At 41.8% G+C, this 16,779-nt stretch overlaps 1 protein-coding gene across 1 annotated transcript in view; it reads right to left on the reverse strand.

Moving 5' to 3' along the window:
* Nucleotides 1–11,810: 11,810 nt before the first annotated feature.
* The window catches only part of dnah9 (dynein, axonemal, heavy chain 9), a 160,630-nt gene continuing 155,661 nt past the window's right edge, over nucleotides 11,811–16,779 (reverse strand). The window contains exons 77-79 of the mRNA XM_062443156.1: nucleotides 13,943–14,196; nucleotides 13,723–13,858; nucleotides 11,811–12,038 (exon numbers count right to left, since the gene is read on the reverse strand). Coding sequence (XP_062299140.1) covers nucleotides 11,811–12,038; nucleotides 13,723–13,858; nucleotides 13,943–14,196 — 618 coding nt within the window. The remainder of the gene's footprint in view (nucleotides 12,039–13,722; nucleotides 13,859–13,942; nucleotides 14,197–16,779) is intronic.

The raw sequence follows: 16,779 nt of genomic DNA on the forward strand, positions 1-16,779 counted from the left end.
AGTACCATGCTTTAACTAAGAAGAGAATAGGTGTCCAGTATAATAATCAGTTTGAGCACAGGCAGAGCATAAAGGTCCACTCACTGCTCCTGTTGTTTAGCCTGCAGGTAGGAACAGACTGAACAAAGTAGAATCCCAGTTGACTCTCAGTGCTTCACCTCTGCTAACCAGAGATGATACCGTGGAAACAAACACAAACCAAGATCTCAGAGCAGAGAGCAGAAAAAACTGACTGCTAAATGTACTACTATTACAAGACTACAAGATACACAGAGACAGCTAACCACCTGGAGTCACGACAGTCCTATAAACTGCAGCAGGTGTACATGTAGCGTAACCATTCATGTCAGATTAAACAAATGAATTCAATAAATGGCTGAGCCCTACTTCTAGATGTCCTAAAATCTTTTTTTTAAACATATTTAGCTCTGTTTTACATGTCTAGATATCTTTTCCTACATAGCTATTACTGCAGAATAAGATTGAAAAGCTACTAGATGTCCAAAAGCATTCACTTTTTAATTAAACATAGAAATGTAATGATCTGCATGCACCATTCCAACCTCCTATTTCAGACTTTCTGTCGAAGTGTGAGGACAGGATGGTACTTTCTGCTTTCCTACTGAACACAGGTTGTTTTAAGCACCAATCAATGCTGTCATTTTTCCACTGAGGACTCTCTCTAAGATAGTTTTAATTCAATTCTTTCCTCATAAACCTCCAGTTAACGAGCTTGCGTTTTGTAAATATCCTTTTTGTCCAATGAGATTACACCAGCCTCTAGAGCAGCACTGCTTCAGAAAAATGTTACAATTACAACTTCAATCGGCCAACTGTAAAAGGTTTGATTTTACAAAAAGGTGGTGGTGGGGGGGAGAGAGGAAGGGGGAGTCACACACCTTATCTCCTTACAGTACGTCACAGCCGGACCCGCATCTTTAACTGACAGTTTCACTATGATATACGGCACCTATGCCGTCTGGGGCATTACTTCAATTTGACATCTGAATTAATACGGTTGACTTTAATGCTCGGTCAGTGCAATTTCAAACCTTCTTTAAATTCATGGAAATCCACGTGTGCGAACGACAATTCTCACAGCAAACAACAGCGCCCGCCACGCAATTACACTTCTTCACAAACACACAAAGGGGGGGAAAAAAAAGAGCAGGAGAAAAAAAAGCGGAATAAGTTTGGGTTTCCAATTTACACTGATCCTCCTAGCCCATCAGCATTTAAATGAAAATATGAGTCTACAATCAAAAAAAAATCTATGGATGGGAGAGCAGCTGAAGCGTGAGAGGCATGATGGGTACGATAGCCTGGGACAAGCGCCACAACTCAAGCGGAGGGGAAGGAGGAAGAAAAAAACAAGGCTTTCTATAAAATAATCAGCAGCTTTCAAACTGTCTTCCCTCATCTCATACAGCACTCCTTTTCTCAACAATGTATTTCATCAGCCGTCTCTTCCACTTTTAATGCAAACATGATCCGGGGGCAGGGGGCTTATTTTGTTGGTAAAAAATTTAGTTTGCACTTTCTGTACTTCTCCATTTGTCCCTTGTTTTTTTTAGTTTTTTTTTCAGTCCTGGCAGAGCTGTCAGCGAGCACTGTCGCATCTGGATTTGAAATACGAAAGGAATCGTTCTATTTTGATCTTCAGACTTTTCCAGTTTCAGAGGATGCAGTTTAGACAGACAAAGAAATATGGCGAGTTCCAGTTGGGATGTTATCATCCTCATAGGAAACGTCTGGTTTTGGTCTTCAACCACAAAAAAATGTGTTTCCTTCCTAGTTTTTCACATGAAAATGAAGCGCTCGGACAATAGAGAGAAGCTGAAGTGGATACTGGAACCAACGCCAACACATCCATCGTATTGTGCAGACCTCACTATACATTGCATTATGTTCAAGTGCATCACTTCTCTCTCTTCAGCCAGGATTTCATGTGCTTGTCACTGCTTTACTACAGCCTTTTGGCCACTTTCTCCTCCTTGACCACTTCTTCCTGCTGCCCTTCAGAAAGGCAGACAATGAAACGTTAAGTGCAACACACACTGACTGCCTTGTGTAGTGTCAACTGATACTGATACCAGACACAATGCACAGAGAGAAACCAAAAGGGAGGAAGGGAGGTCTCATGATTGTTTTGCATCAGGAATTCGACAGCTTCCATACAGTCAATCAAATGTTGAATACATTTATGAGGTATTATTCTATCACAGGCAAAACAGATGGTCACACTGAGCCTGACTGCATCCTGCTACACAACACAAGAGACGCAAACTCTGAACAACCTACATTAGCTTTCCCGCTAAATCCAACACGTTTAATCTTGCACGTTAGTTTATAGAGAATGTGAAGATGACGTCACACTGTGTTGAATTTTAATTATGACTCATCTTGCGACAATCGGGAGGATTCTGCTACCTTTCTGGTGGTGAGTTGGAGCTATGAGTTGGTTACTTTTAACATTATTCCTGCATTAATTAAATTGTGTTCTGCAGTTTACACATATAGGTATTTGCAGCATTGTGCATGGCATGTTTAAAGTAAGTGAAGTCCATTGAGACTGTGAGGCTGTAAGCTAAAGCTATTACAGTTGAAGTTCACAGAGTCAGTGGAGCTGATGCAAGCTGAGCTAACACTGGGATGAATAATGTGCTGACTTCTGTTTTAAATATGTTTTTGCACCCCTGTGAATAAATATGTTGCATCAGTTTGGATCCAGAGCTTCATTCTGAACCTGTAACACACTCAAGTTTACTGGCTTAGATTTAATCCCAGTTGCTTTATTTAGCAATCGGTTTATTAACTCAAACACATTTGAATATTTGTCTCACAGTAATGTTACAATTGTTATGTCCTTACTTAAATGAATATCTTATTTATCTCAGATGAATATCATTCTCTCATATGCTTAATCAGGTTAGACAGTGTGATGGTACCTGTGTTGGTGTGTTGATGGGAGCTTCAGCTTATTCAGTAGGTTCAGACAGAAGCATCCAGAGGTCTGGCTGTGGCTGCTCGATATCAACGTCATCCTTCACAGTGTCTGTAAAATAAAGTTTTATTCAATACAATTCTAAAGTGGTGTTTTTTCCTTCATATTATACACTGCCTATACTGAATGCGACACAGAAAAAACTTATGAATACAGTTTTGTGTAAACATGGTGGCAAAGACCATGAACATGAATTATTTGCAACAGTGAGCTGAATATTATCTAATGCTTTTTGTGTCCACATTAACCAAAAATGTAATAATCCATGATAAAAAGTCTACCGGCCTTGTATTACTTTAATGTTAGTAATGTACATCACATTCAAACAATTAAATGTATAATGAATAACAAAAAGAAGAGAGGAACCACAACCAGGTTCCTAAGGCAACAAGTATATTAATAAAATAAATGTTTATGATTTCTGTGAAAGTTCCAACTTTTATCTATGTCTACATTTCTTTCAAAGACTGTGACAGAGTGGACATGAACTGTAGAGTCTGCTGTCTTCATCTTCAACATTTTAGCTTATCTGTTTAACAAAAAGCAGGTTTCCATTGTAGCATGGTGGAAGAGGCACAGGCAGGTAACAGATCTCATTCCTCCAAAGATGGTGCCCCTGTCCCAACATTCAATACAGCGTTACATACCTTCATATTCCCTACTGAACAAGCCACCAGACACTTCGTTAGCAGCTAATTAACTGCATTGTCTGAATATAATTTCAGACCGTTTACATGGTTCTTACTCTTCAATACCACTGCTAACAACACACTGTCTGTCCATGACACGTAGCTACAGCACAAGTCTGTTTTTTTTACTCCATATGGTGGAACACCGGCACTCTGCCAGCTACTGTCAAACAAGACGCCCACATCCCCATCCAGCTCGTTGAGATCAAATGGAACAATTCTGATTTCCCCATGGACCCACTTTAGTAATAAACACTCACAGTACATTTCAGAATAACTCAGTTTTTGACAATAAAAAGCTTCTCAACTAGTCTTAAGATCTACTCAACTCTACAACCATTAAGCCTTCATTTTATTTCATGTTCCTCTCATGTACACAAACAATTTTGCCTTTAATAATTTGTCAAGCATTCATTTAATCATTTTCTAGTTGACATTTTTTGTATTCAGTTTCTTCTGCTTTGTACGGTTTTATTATTGTGCATGTTTTAATTGTGTTTAACACTGTTCAGGTAATGAGTGTGTGTTGGACCCAAATGCAGTATCCAGTACACCAGATCAGATAGTTACGTTGACTTTTAACGTCAGCTTCGACAGGTACAGAGGGAAACAGAAGAGTGTCAACACAGTTTAATGCAATGTGCAGGTAGAGAGTCTCTTGGGCTTGAGGGCCTGGACTGGAGAATCCAAACCAACCAGGTAAGAGTCTCTATTGCCAAGGAATCCACAGGTGAGAAGACAGGGAAACTCACACTGTGATGTTGTAGCAGCACAACACAAGCAGGAAGTACTGAGGCACAACTCGTGGTTGGAGACAGAAGGCTGAAGCGTTTACAGGGAGAACGATGAGGCATGAAGGTCTGAAGCTGGCAACGGGAGATCAGTCCATGTCAGAGTGCTGGAGAGTCTTACGTGAGAGCACGAAGAACAATCTGGCAATGAGTGAGTGAGCAGGAGAGAGTTACATAGTGGCTTGATTGCTGATGTGGAGCACCTGAGTGCCCAGGTGAACAGAGCTGACTGATGAGGTGGGTGTGGCTGACGGCAGAGTGGAGCAGAGGGGGGTCGAATGGAAAGGTACTGTATAGCAGAGAGATGGTCCAGGTAACATTTAGGAGGCAGGAACTTTACAGGAACGTCCTCCTACTTGGTCCTTTCAGCTGTTATGTCTCCATTGAGGAGTAAGATCTTGATAGGACCCGCGGGATTCTGGAGGTGACCTAATCATTCCGCAACAGTTTCGATCATCACGTTTTTCTGCTGGGTTTCAAAAATAGCACTTATTCGGTGGTTTCTGTTGACATCACATCCCGCTTTGAGTACACCCAATCAGCAGAGTCAACCTAAAGCCCCACCCAGGAATTTTTGCGGGGAAGCACGGAGTACATACCCTGAGGCAGGGACTTGTTTCGCCCCAGTAAAAGTTCTCGGAGATTGTCCTTCAGGGGCGGTTCCTGCTACGGAGACACGGGCCAACGGTCACAGCCCTGTAAAATTACCCCAAAGTTCCTGCAGTGGAAATTATCCTAACACTTCCAAATTGAGATGTGACAGTTCATGGTCTCTTGCAAATAAATATTACAAAAATGGATGATTAAATGTCATTTCAGTAGCACTTTCATACAATACTACAGTGACCATATGCGCTGTATATTGAAAATGTTATTATTGAAGTGCTCCTTCTGTGACTGGCCTGAAACACATCTCCTCTTAATGCCAATTTGGGGTCAAAATTCCTAGTCCTTTCTAAAGTTAGCTGCTATAATAAGACCTGAGCAGTCTGAGTTAACCCAATCAAGTGGGTATCTCCAAGGTTACAGTCTTGTTGGTGCCACTTCATGCTTTGTGATCCTATTCTCCTGCAGTGTATCAGCAAGGACACACAAACAGGGAACATCATACTAAAAATACACAAAGTTCAGTAGATATTAACTCGTCTAACTTAGACTGCTGACGGTGATGGTGAGTAGTTAGATAACACTACGGGTGAGCGGAAATTGGGGCGAACCGACCCTTTAAATCGATCGAATCGAATAAAAGTCAGGTTTTGATTACAGAATTCAAAAAGATCCGAATTTGAGATAAAAATAACAAGCGCTGCTACTACCAAGTCATAAAATTTCACTGTGTTAGTAAACAAGTGCCAGCTTGAATGTGGACTGAGATAATCACTGCCATTATGAGTCACAGTAAGCTCCTAACATACACACAGTAGGTGCTGTTGCTGTGACTAGTTTCAGCCTAACTGCTGCGAAATGTGCCCCCAAAATTCACCGTCCTCTCCCAGCTTATCTCCCCGCGTGCAGGACCCAACCCTAGTTATTTGTGATAATCCACAGATTGTAGGCAGCTAACAGACATTTGTTTTACGACAGATGCCAGATTCAGATAAACATTTAATTAGCAACTCATCAGCTCTGTCAAAGCTAATTACCCCCAGTCTCCAGCCCCAGCCAAAAAAACTACTCCTCTCGCAGTCGGTCTCGCACAGCGGCTGACTCTAGCCGGCTGCGGCTGGGATGTGTGGGAGCCAGAGGCTGAGCTTCTCCCCCCCTCCCCTCGCATTGTTGCAGAATTGTGAGCGGTTAATCCGGCCTTTCTGCAACGTCTGACTCTTCTGGGTCAGAGCAGTGAGGAGAATGGGTTAGATAGAATTACAGGCTGAGACAACATTGTGCTATTTATCAGCGCTTTACACGCCTGTTGTGAAAAAAAAAGGGGGGGGGGGGGGGGGGGGAGACAGTGAGCAAGGCATCCCGGCGCCGCTTTCGGTTTGACACGACGGCACATTTCTCGGCGCTCGTTAGGAATGCGCTGTGAAGTTTTGGGATGGGTGGTGGACACAGTGTGTGGCTGACAAGTGGTTTCTGGGTAGTGCAGTGCAAAAAAAACAGCACAGACGTGAGCAGTTTGACAGCTGAAAAGAAGATAAGAGGAAAGTGGTGATAGGAAGTCTGCCCTCCAACAGATGACCACAAGCTTCCTTCACATGATCATTTAGTTGGTGTGTTGATATGTAGAACATGTAAAGAATGATATGGTGGATAACACATGCAGTCAGTAGGAATTCAAAGCATTGCAATCACATTATCACATCTCACCGACATTAGAATTCTGCATGCTTACATATTATACACAGCGAGGCATCTCTATAGCATTCACATTAGCGGCTTCTCCAGACTGACCTGTAACCTAGCAACCGCTTGACGTCTCACACAAGCAGATGATTAAAGGTACCTTCTTTCCCATTCTGAGCATGAACCCCTTTGATAGATTTCCCCCTCCTTTGACTACAGCATCCTCTCCTCAGCAGAATGCCAACAACACTCATATTACCTACAAATATGAAATATGAATAGCCGCAGCGTTTGCAGCCTTTTGAGACCGGGGCTCTGTAGCCGCTGCAGTCTAAAGAGGGGGGCCCCTTGTCATTAACCGCTCTGGAGAGCTGTTATGTGCATCTGGCTTTTTTTCGTGTCGCGCCGGGACAACTGGTTGATCTGCAGGGGCGGTTGGAGGGCGCTTTGGTCCCAAAGTGTGAAGCTCCGAATCGGCGCCTACACGACTCGGCGAGCAGAAATACACGACACATGCCGGTGATTAAGTGTTTGGAAGGTGCCGTCTTCTTTTTAGTCTCTCCAAAAGCAGAAACACAAGAGCTACATAATAATGGATTAAACAGTGTTTTAGTCTACAGTAACTGCAACTGTTGTGCCTGGCTAACCAGCTTACAGCAGTGATCTAGCGTTACTTCCAAGGAGCATATCTTTACCTACAAAAATCCATTCAACCATTTTCCACTTTCAAACGAATATATTTGAATTGGAAATATGTTTCATGGATGTGTACATCTATCTATAGATAATATTTCATGATTATTTCAGGAACTGAGCCGTGAGCTTCTGACGATATTACAGATTGAGTCATTGGGACCAACTTGGAAGTGTGGAGTATTTTGTCCTTCAGTGGCTAGTCACTGTAGCAGCTGGTGTCTGTGTGCAGACACACCAGCTTCTCTCTGACATGTGCCATGTTGAAGTGGAACAACTGGGCCAGTTGCCAGTGCTGTATAAACAGGCAGTGTGAAAAAGAGAATGGAAGCTAGCCTGAAAGCTATGATAAAGCTCCTCTCCACACATGTTTTAAGAAGATACTTAGTATCTTACTTAGTTTGAATAATGTCTGTTTCTGTGGTTTTCCCACAAAAAAGTTAAAATATCTTGTTAAAATACCCCTTAAATGGCATCTAATCCTTCTACCTCGTTAAAAATGAAAGAATGTGTGAATATGTAAATATATTAAATCTCAAAGGTTTAACAGCCGGACACAAAATATCTCATGCTTCACAGTAAAGTCCATTTTCAGGTCCAGTCTCATTCATAGTGTTTGTGCACTGGAGGCTTCAAGTCTCCACATCACACTTATGTAAATTGAATATTGGACCAGGATTGGCTACCTATTTGTGATGTCACACATACTGCTAATAGGCCCGCCCCTTCAAATTCCAATGTAGATGTCCAATGTAACACAGAGGGAACTTTCCACTGTCAGCAGATACAATTGTAAAAACTTCTGGTGTCAAACTCTGCACATCCATCATTCAGGGGGACTTTAAGCTTTGTGCACACCAATTAATTTTCCCCACATTAATCCGGTCAGTTTTAAGCTATTACATGGTTAATAACTGTCAGGGACATTTCATTTTGTTCAGGGTGTTAATGTTGTGAGCCTGAGTCTGATTTGCTGTTCTTTGGGAGTAATAAACTCTACTATACTGTCAGTCCTGCACTGACACATACAGTGCAGGTACTTCTCACTGAAGCTATACTGTGTACACATTACAGTTTGCTGCATTGAGCTGCAGGTATTGACTGCAGTGGGCGTTTTGAATGCAGTGTGCCTGTTTGCTTTATGGTATGAATAATTAGTGTAACACAGTATTCATATCAGCAGTGGTTGTAGTGTGAATACAGACAGAGGAAATAGGTTTAGCAGGAAAATCACACTGAAAAAAATGTTGTAAATCTTTGATGATGGTGCAGCAGCTGCACATGTTTTGATTCCATCCATTTGTGACAGACCCAAAATCATTGTTGAAATATAGCTTTAAAAAATGAAAAGAATCTCCCACTGTTATCAAACGCAAACCCACTTCCACTGGTGCACATGTACACAGACACGCTCTATTCTCATAATGCTACCTGAAGGTGTCATTTAGGAGTTCTACATAAAGTGCCTCACCCTGGCATCATTGCTTTTCCTCCTCCTACTTCCCCTCATCCGCTCCTCCTCCTCCTCACACCCCTCTGTCTCTGAGCGCATTGTTAAGACTCTCCAATAACCAGATAAAGGAGACGCCGGGGAACCTGGGCCGAGACATCAAGAGAACAAGGAGAAAATGGGAGGGAGAGATTTTTTTTTTTCTGGGTTATACTGTAGAGTGTTCGTGTGTGTGTGTGTGTGTGTGTGTATCTACTGTACATGCTGTTGAGGGATATATCTGTGTGACTCCACACACTTTTTATGCTTTGGAAGGGTTTTTTTTTTTTATCTCAAATGAAGGAGGAGGGAAGGAATGAAGTGGGGGAGGAAGAGGAGGAGAGAGGGAGAGAGAGAGAGAGAGAGAGAGAGAGAGCTGGTCTAAAGACTTGGAAGAGAAGAGGCAGGCCTGGGAGACTGGAAACGGGAGATAGGGGAATGACTGCACGCTGCCACTAAAAATGGGATATATGGAAGAGTGTGTGAAAATAAAACCGAATGCACAGCCTGGAGTGACTAGATAAAACATCTTTATTCAAGAAGTTTGTGAAAAGGTGGAAACGACTTGTACACTTAGAAAAATATACACTTTAAACGATCAATTAAGAATGTGTTGAGAAAAAACACGGACACAGTGTAGGTGATGTGGCAAATGTGTGAAATCATCTGTTAGTTCAATTTATTGTGATATTTATAACACCTTAAAAACTCACAGATATAGAATATTACAAGAAGCTGTGCTCTGTATAATTGAAAACTGAATTTCACTACATGTCCCTGTATTGTCTGGAATGCAGATGTAGTTTAACGGGAAATGAGGAGGATGATGTTTGGAACACGCTGCTCTTCTTCAGACTAAAGCTAAATGTATCTTAAATAGATCAAGGCTCAGGTCACATGACATGTCAGTCCCGTTCCATATTATTTTGGATCTTCTCACTGGATACTTTCACACTTCGAGATTCAAATGAGGATTTTAAGAATATAGAGACGCCTCTTTTTTTTTTTTTTTTTTTTTAAATCTAGCCATATTAGTAGTATGACTGCTACAGGCCTGATGACATCCTATCTATGTGTAGAGATTTTTTGTACATTATTATTAAAAACATTATCATTATACATGTTTCTGTTTTTGTTTGTAGCTGTTTTTTGTTTCTATCATACATGTCTGTGTATTATGTGTTGGATTATCTTCTTATATGTTGACATTTGTATGTATGGAACAAGATTGACACATTGTTGGCATCCTGACTAGTCTAAAAAGAAAGAGAAAGAGTGAGGGAACAGGCAGAAAACATGAGAAGCAAATGAAAAGTAGAAAAGAAGCAAGATCAAGAGGAAAAGTGCATTAATGAGAGAAACACACATTTTCCCTGTTTATGTGATAATTTGTGTGTTAAATTGTCCACTTTGCATGTCCTCTTTCATAACTATTCATTAAATTCATTCTAACATCAGAGTCACAGCACAGTTAATGATGAGAGCAACACAATGACTGTTTCTCTGTGTGTGAACATTGTGTCTCGTAGCTGTTATGAGACTAATTGATCTAATCTTTATGGTTCATAGTTTGGTTGCTGAGTTCAGTCAGTAGCACAAGTACAGAAGAGTCATGGAGTCCTATCAGTCTCAACTTTATTAACAGCAGAAGTAAAAAAAAAAAAAAAAAAAAAGAAGAAAAGAAAGAAAGCTGTTCATATGATTGTATCGGGCCGATGCAATTTCTGCAATAATCCTAATGTTTCTCACCTTGTACACGGTCACATAGTCGACTAATTAATGTTACACAGCAGTGTTCGTACTGCAGTGTGTTTCAAGGGTAAGACATGGGACGCTACTTTTGATAAATTGGAAAAAAGAAGCAGATGAGGTGCTAGAAAGCTGAATAATAACAACCAACCAGTGTGGTGTGTGTGTGTGGAGGTGTGTGTTGAGGTGTGTGTGGTTATACTGTAGCAGCCTGGTGGTGTTTGCAGGTGAGTTAATGAAGGTAAACACTGGTACTTCTCAGAGGCTGCAGATTAATCAACATATCAGTCCTGTTGACTTCAGAATGAACTGAAGGAGATTTTCATACAGTATAAAGCAGCTGTTTACAGTAGATACTGTAAGAATCACTCCCATTCATTTACAGATCAATGCAGACTGATTTACTGGCTCTCCTGCTTTATACTACTTTAAACATTATTTTGTTTGTAGAGTGTTTAATTGAAATAAATGATTCATATTTTAGGCATTAATCTGCTGTCGCAGCACAACTGAAGCAAGTATTTAGTTTGATCCTGTTGATAAAATCACCAAAGCAGCAGCAAATTAAAGTTGCGTCACCAAGGCTGCATTAATACCCCCAGGGGCCCCTGGACACTGAAGCTCATGTTTCCTTAAGAACTATTATTTTATTGTGACTGGATAACGCTGCTGTCGGGTGGAAACCTTGTAACTAACATTTAACTCACTTTTTTTTTTTTGGACATACTAAGTTTCAAACAGTGATCATAATTATCAACATCAAGAGAATGGGTGAAGCCTTGTGTCTTACTTCTGTAGAGCCCAACAAAAAAATCACTGAGGGCCCCTTTATGCTCCAGGGTCCCTGGGCACTTGCCCAGATTACCTGTATGCTAGATCCAGTCATGTGTGTCACAAATAGACATAATTATGAGGTGTTTTAAGGGCAGCGTCTAGGACCAAATTTTAACCAAAATATTGTAGCTGTCTTTGTGTGTCTTTTATTGCTCGTGAATTCAACTTTTCATTCGTAGAAGGATATGCAGTTCAAAAGTTACAAAGTCTCACTTTAAAATATTTGGTCCACATGGGATCCAACCCTGTTAACACCACCAGCCTCTAAACATCTGCTAAATCTGCAGAAGCAAAGCAACTCCAGCTAAGGTCCACTTGGAAGGGTTTTCTTTGGTCTTCAGGTTGAAGGTCCACACGTAGGTGGGTCCCCTCTGGCAGGTCTTGTAGACGGGACACTGGTAAACATTCCTGCTTTCCTGTTTGTCCACAGGGATGGCCCTGATGAAGATGACCGGCATGGTCGGGGTGAGCTCTTTCAGCCGGGCGTCTACAATCAAGCCGGTCTAGTAGAGGAAGAAAGTACGGTGCAGGGGAGGGAGGAAAGGGGGGGGCGGGGCGGGTGTGTGTATATGGGGAGGGGTGGTGGGGGTGACGAGCCAGTCAAGCACAGACAGAAACATTTCACTGAACTGAAGGAAGTAATAAATTAGTGCGAGGCGCTCGTCCATTACTTGTACTTGCCATTGAGGCTGCATTTAAGAATGTTCGTTTTCAAGAGAGAGAGAGAGAGAGAGAGAGAGAGAGAGAGAGAGAGAGAGAGAGAGAGAGAGAGAGAGAGAGAGAGAGACAGAGAGAGAGAGAGAGAGAGAGAGAGAAAAAAAGACATGTTTGACTAATCTCTGCTGGCACAAGCGATGTTAGACTTGCAGAGAGAAGCTGACATTGTGCTACCCTTGAAAAGTGGTGAAAGTCGGCAGAGTTTGAGCTGAAGTCAAGCTGCTCTGCCTTAGAATACACACTGTATAAACACACTGAAACTGAGTGGTCTGTCTCATTAATTAATCCTCCAACACTTAGCGGCGCCTGACAAACACAAAGTTTCCACTGTGACTTTCAGTAACGAATGTAAATCCTGACGACTTTGGGAGAGCTCGGAGGACGACGCTCTAATTGCGTCTGCTGTAAAACTTTTTAAAAGTGTTAAATACCAATAACTGTGTGTCCAGGTAGTAAATACAAATGATGGGGATTTTAAAAACGGGCCGTGTGGGCTCATTGAGATTCATGATAAATTAGTTTTATGACGCTGTGTGTATTCACTGTTACCAGCAGAACAGAGAGATAGTTTTATTGTTTAATCCCACAACATATTGAGGGGGAAAAAATGGATTAGTTTGGCACAAAGCTGGAGTATTCATCACCATTAAGAGGTGTCCATCACATGAAGACATGAACACACACCCTTCCCCACAAGATGTTTATCACACTCAGTATCTAGCAGTCTCTGAAGAAGAAGCGAGGTTCATTAATATAGATGAGTAGGTTTAAATCTTTGACTTTTATTGCTGCGTACAGCTGTGTCCAGATGTGGTGCTGCTTTACTCTCCTGTTCACACTCTGCTGGCACAGGACTGGCCTTGAGGACGTGATGAGGAGGAGGAGGGTGAGGAAGAAGCTACCCGGCCCGTCTGTCCGCCTGTCTATTTGCCTGCGTCTCCCCACTTTAATGAAGAAAAAAAAAAGGGAACCGCTCCTCTTAAGGGCGAAATAAGTGTTCAACTGCACACTCTGCACATTCCCTAATTAAGAAGTCTACAGGGATGCTCCTTGAAAGCTGGGCAGCGTTATACAGTAGCTGGATGTATGTAGATAGATAGGGCCCTGGGAAGCTGAGTAATGCGCTGCGCTCCGAGAGCTCAACACAAGATGCAAAGCAGAAAAATAAACCGCAAAGGGGACGTGGAGTCCCTGTAGAGGGGGAGGAAAAATCGGAAGTTTCTTTACTCAACTCGGTTTAAAAGGTGCGTTTCGAGGGTAAGCTCACCTTATGTTCATGTGTGAGTCTGTCATCCATTATCAGAGGTAAGTGAGGAGAGGGATATTATGGTATATAAGGTGCTTGTGAATCAAAGTAACTCCTGTTTTTTGTTTATTTTCTATCTAAACTGTGTCATAATATGGTAATTAGAAATTTGCCAACTCTGTGACAATCAGCTGAAAATAGAAGTGAATGAATAATTAATTTACCTGCGTGTCCCAGCGTGCTCCCTCCATATACAGCCCGTGTACATAAGCTCCTTCACGTGGCGGGGAGCTGAAGTCTTCACGGTTCTTCTTGGTGACATCACACTGCAGACCCATGCTGTCCAGAGGCCACTCGTTCCTATTGTCCAAACACAATAAGATTTACTGTATCATGCTAAGTAGCTTTAATCAGACTAGGTGCTGCGCCTCTACTGTGCTGTACCTTCGAGCCATGGCCTGCATGATGGCTGTGAGGAAGGACTGTGGGTTGAAGAAGCCAGCCAGCCACACCGCAGAGGGCAGGACAAAGTCAGTTGACCAGGCTTCCAGCTCCTTGATCCTGGCCAGCAGGTCTGTGAACCACAGGGCCAGGCCAGACATGGAGGGGTAAGCCCGCTTGGTCCAACTGTCTGGGACCAGGTCCAGGTAGATAGCATTCTGAAGGTTCTCCATGTCACTGGTCATAGTTAACTCTCCCTGAAGGGTGGAAGTCACAGAAAAATAGGAACATTTAACATTTGAAGTCAAAGTCAAAAAGTGATTTGTTTTTCTTTCCTTGTTAACAATAAATTAGCTTAGCTTTAGCTTCTAAGCATTTGAATGGCCAGTGCATTCCACAACAGGTAAAGACACGATGTGAACACACTTGTTATGCTAACTGTAGCTTGCAAGACAAGATGGACAGTATTTTGTTAGCGGTGATAATAAAGAAGAGCCATAACAGTTAGCAGCAAACGGCTAACTGTAGCACAGCTGACTAGCTAACCAGCTATCTAGCATTCACTCTCTTTTAACATCTTTGTTTTTGCTCTCCACCACCTGCTAAGGGGAATATCTTTATCTCTTTAGCTGCTAAATTCTCCACTATGTTCATCAGCTAGTCTATAGCTAACTGTGTCTGTTTGGCTTGAGGCAGGTAGTGTAGGCTACAGTGACTTTTTACAGCTTTTTTTCAGAGCTGAAGGTGAACCAAAGTTGCAGTTAAACAGTGAACTGAAACTCACCATAAAGCTCAGTAAAGCTGGCGAGTGTCTGTATATACAAATGAAGCTTCTCACATTTACACACTGTCATCTGATTGATTTTTATGATGGAAAAATAAAAAATCAATTATAGCCTCTAAAAAAAAGATCTGCTTTAAAAATCAGATCTTTATGCTATAGCAGGAAAACTGCAGTTTTAGATCAGTTTTACTTCTGTTGCTTTGATTTGACTTCTCCAGTGTTTACTTGAATGAACAGGCGGCGTGCAGATATTAGAACAATCTGTTATACAATTTGGCTTTCATCCTCTTTCTGATCAGCTGAATATGATTTATTTTAATTAGGAGGACTGTTCTCAATGTTGTCATCCTCTTTTGTACATTGAAGTCCTTTGCTAGTTTGTGAATCCTCATTACAGGAAGGAACCCAGACTTCGGCGTGTCGCTTCCTGTTTGTCTCGACCGCCGAACATCGGAGGTGACACCTTCCAGCCGCGCGAGGTGCTGACTGCTACCAAGCCCCCCCTTTCAGAAACTACTGATGCATACATAAACCTGGAGACAATAAGAGCGTCAGATAAGGAAATATGCTGGAAGATAGAGAAGATGGCAATGAAAAGTAATGAGACAGCACACAGAGTGAAAACAGTGGTGTCCTTCACCAACTGATACTGTAGCTGATGTATAGATACCCATATGTGACAGTCATAACAATTCTTTATGAGGGTGATAAGGTTCTGTAGATTTATCTACATCGGAGCGTTCCTTCACCGTTGAATCCCTTTCGCCAAAAAAACCATCCCGATCCGTCAGTTGAGCCGCGGTACACTTGACATCACAGTTGCACTATGAAGCTGCAAGGCTAACATTCTCACAGTTGCTATTTATTCCACTATAAAGACGAAATATGATTCCATTTGCTGGTACAATAGTCGACATGGCTTTTAAATCACTGAGCCGATTTATTGAGGCTTGTAGTGTCGGGAGATCGAAGCCTCATAACTCCTGACAAACGCTTTTACACATTTTTTTTACCTCCTTTTTTTCCTTTTTCTCTTTTTGTTTTGTTGTTAACACACGATTCAGTCAGGCTTGACACACACGCATACACACAGATGTCTCATTCCTTTTCTGCTCCCTCTTTAAGCCAAGATCTCTGAGTCATTCTTAAAGACCGGGCTCCTGACAAACAATAGAGAGAAAGGTTTTAGTTATGCAGGAATAGTAATGCAGCCTGTCGGTGTCGACGGCAGCTGAGCCAGCGTAGTGTGAATCATACGTGTTGAGGATAATTGAGGGTTTTGTGGTGGATTTAGAGGGACGGTTTACTCAGAGTACATTTGTTTTACATTGAATGGTGTTATGCTGATGCTCGGTGTCTGCTGGGCCCGATGGGAAATTGTGGACGCACAAAGGGGTCGTTAAGATGCTTCCGGGGAGTCCTCAGCAATAGGAGAGATAGTCTGAAATAACAGTGCTCAATAAGCAATTTTTGACTTGTGTGACCTGTGTGAGCGTAATATATTTTGACATAGTGCTCCTCTGCAAGTCATTTGCAACTAATCAAATAACCAAAACCAAGTGACATGTTATGACCGTGGGACCCTTGGGGTCAGGGTCAATTGGCCACTATGCCTAGATGGTAATTTAGCCTTGGAGGCATAATGGCTAATAAGACTGCATATCTATTCTGATGATGTAAGTAATGTGTCTCTGCTCTTTTTACAGCTGAACAATGGAGTTAAAACAGTTGGTTACAAGTATTACAGCATAAGTCAAATGAAGTGTAGGTGAATGAAACTATGCCTTGAGTTAGACGTTTGTTTTATATGGTGTTTTGTCACATAACAGGGCAAATATTAAAGTTGCACTATATTTTTTAAAACAAAAGCTGTTGAATATGGGTAATGTGAATAGGGTCAAAACTTTACTGTTTTTATTTAGTCTCACTGCTCTCATCAGCCTTGTTTCAAGCAGCAGCAGGTAGTTGTATTCAGTGAAAAAGTTGTAATAAATCCACTGCACACTAACCTAAGTTAGTGATTAGCTAAAGAACATAGTGGAGCATTTAGCAGTTA

This window comes from Scomber scombrus, chromosome 21, assembly GCF_963691925.1.
Source record: "Scomber scombrus chromosome 21, fScoSco1.1, whole genome shotgun sequence".
Taxonomy (NCBI): Eukaryota; Metazoa; Chordata; class Actinopteri; order Scombriformes; family Scombridae; genus Scomber; species Scomber scombrus.